At 44.4% G+C, this 2,568-nt stretch overlaps 1 protein-coding gene across 1 annotated transcript; it reads left to right on the top strand.

The window, feature by feature from the left end:
• The first annotated feature begins 680 nt into the window (after positions 1-680).
• Positions 681-2,071, top strand: LOC123409688 (60S ribosomal protein L22-2-like). Its single transcript, XM_045102553.1, has 2 exons — positions 681-999; positions 1,766-2,071. Exons 1-2 carry the CDS (start codon positions 749-751, stop codon positions 1,908-1,910), a joined length of 396 nt encoding a protein of 131 aa, XP_044958488.1. The 5' UTR covers positions 681-748; the 3' UTR covers positions 1,911-2,071.
• Positions 2,072-2,568: the final 497 nt, after the last annotated feature.

Raw genomic sequence — 2,568 nt, 5'->3', positions numbered from 1 at the left:
GATTGCGCATCACAAAAATAAATTACATGATTGATTAGGTGATGAATTATAGAAAGTGTGCATTGTATATCTTATACAACACCGCCAACATCGCCGAAAGAAATTTAGATGCTCACTCAATGCTTCAAAATGGACCATCCACACCACCACTAGGTGGCAACTAATTGGACAGTCAACATAGTACTACTTTCACTCCATAGGATGATGCAAACAATTGAGGGGAAACTAATTTATTGTACTCCTTTTGTTTATAAACTATTGTAGTTGAAGAAAACTAGTCTAGTTTTTTCCAACTACTCCCTTTGTTTAAAATAAGTGTCGCAAATTTAGTATTACGTTAGTATAATTTAATACTAAAACAGCGACACTTAATTTGGGATGAAGTGAGTATAATTATTTAGGTACAAAGGGAGTATGAAACATGTGTTGTTTTTAGGGCGACATTGTTTCAGACAGGTGTCAGAATGAGCCGATAGAGCCTGCAGCCAAAGCCCAACAAGAAGCGATGATGATTGCATTTCTTTGACGGGCCCAAACTGAGCCTAACATTTCGGCCCATTAGACAATTATAACAGCATCATGATCAGACGGCCTACGATATCGCCACCGAGCGACAGCGGCCGTCCGATCATCCCAACCCTATCGATATTTATAAGAGACCTCCGCCCACGTCCGAGAAACCCTATCGACTCGGGCGCAGCCACCACCGAAGCAGGACTCCGGAGAGCAGGCGAGGCGGGAGACCGAGATGGCGCGCGGCGTGACGGCGGCTACCAAGGGCGGCGCGGGCGCCGGGAAGAAGAAGGGGTCGGTCACCTTCGTGATCGACTGCACCAAGCCCGTGGACGATAAGATCATGGAGATCGCGTCGCTCGAGAAGTTCCTGCAGGAGCGCATCAAGGTCGCCGGGGGCAAGGCCGGCAACCTCGGCGATTCCGTCACCGTCGCCCGCGACAAGAGCAAGGTCACCGTCACTTCCGACGGGGCCTTCTCCAAGAGGTACGGACGCGCCACCGCTTAGCCCCCTTCCCAGATCCACGCGCACCCCGGTCCTGGCCAGGTGTAATTCCTGGGTAGCATTTGTTGAATCCTACGGAGGGTGTAGGTTGTCAGTCAGCTAGTGGTGGATCGCGATTAGGAGTTCTTCCTCCATTTGTGATGGCCGGGTTGTGGAGCGCTTAGAAGTAATTCTGTCGACGCATGCTAAGCACGTTTTACCGTGATATCTTCCAATGTCAGTCCAATGTTAGAAGCTGAGATGGCTATCATATTAGTGGATCCATCACTGGCGGATTTGCCGGTTGCACGCCTGTTTTATAGTGGAAACTGTGATCAGTAGTCACCACTAATTACATATTCCGACATAGAACTAGGTTGTGGCTAGTCAGTTACAGTTGATGTTGTAGTAGGAGTAATTGTTTTTTGTTTTGTTAGTCAATGTTTCATTAGCCATGACAATTCTGGATATAGTTTTTTCAAATCTTTATTGTCCATTTTAGTAGTAAATGTTTTTTGCACTGCATCATATCAGTTGCAATTCCTTCTTAAAAAGGAGTATTGCTTTGTTCTCCAGTTTAGTACTCAATGTTTTCTTTTTGCACTGCATCATATCAGTTGCAATTCCTGCTTAAAAAAGAGTATTGCTTTGTTTTCCAGTTTAGTACTCAATGTTTTCCTTGTCATGAACAGTGGCTCCTGTGTTCATATGTTTCTTTTCTTCATGCTATCCTCTTATGTTTAATCTCATGCATTCTCATTTTCGCAGGTACTTGAAGTATTTGACAAAGAAGTACCTGAAGAAGCACAATGTGCGTGACTGGCTTCGGGTGATTTCGTCCAACAAGGATCGCAGCGTCTACGAGCTCCGGTACTTCAACATTGCTGAGAATGAGGGTGAGGAGGAGGATTAGATATGCACTGTCTTGTTTCTGTGTCGTGTGAAACTTTGAACTTGTTGGAGCACTTCTGCGGTAGAGTTTTGATGTTTATTTTTTTCACCCATGTTTTGAATTGTGGCGATGACGCCATGTGATGGATGCTTAGATAACCAAGCTGAAGAATTGTCCGTTCTCGTTCTTGTGGTATGTAGAAATGTTGCAGAGGATATGCGTGGCCTAGAAATGCTGCAACACGCACATTCTTATTATACAATTAATCACGGTTAATCTTCTCAAGTCCAATGCCTTTCTCAACCCATTTCCACCCACGTCTGAAACAAAATCCAACCTTCATTGCCGTTTCAGAGCTTTTTTATTTGGCAGAGGAACGTTTGCTGGGAATGAAATGCCAGCGAACCACATGTGAATCACACGATCTTCATCTGGTGGATGACAGTTTTTGCACAAAGAATGCAATAAACACTATCCAAGTAATGGCAGTTTCTAGAAACTTCCTCATGCTGCTTCTGACGAACGTTCGCCAGATATGCACGTCCTTTTGATTTGCATCAATAGGAAAGAAAACAGATGTCATGTTATTTCAATTAAAATCCTACTGGTTGAGCAGATACAAACGAGGATACTTGTCGTGGTATTTCCGCGGCAAATGCCACGATGACTTAAATTGTGG

This window comes from Hordeum vulgare, chromosome 7H (assembly GCF_904849725.1).
Source record: "Hordeum vulgare subsp. vulgare chromosome 7H, MorexV3_pseudomolecules_assembly, whole genome shotgun sequence".
Taxonomy (NCBI): Eukaryota; Viridiplantae; Streptophyta; class Magnoliopsida; order Poales; family Poaceae; genus Hordeum; species Hordeum vulgare.
Note: the sequence above shows the minus strand (reverse complement) of the source record. Positions and strands in the feature narration are given on the sequence as shown.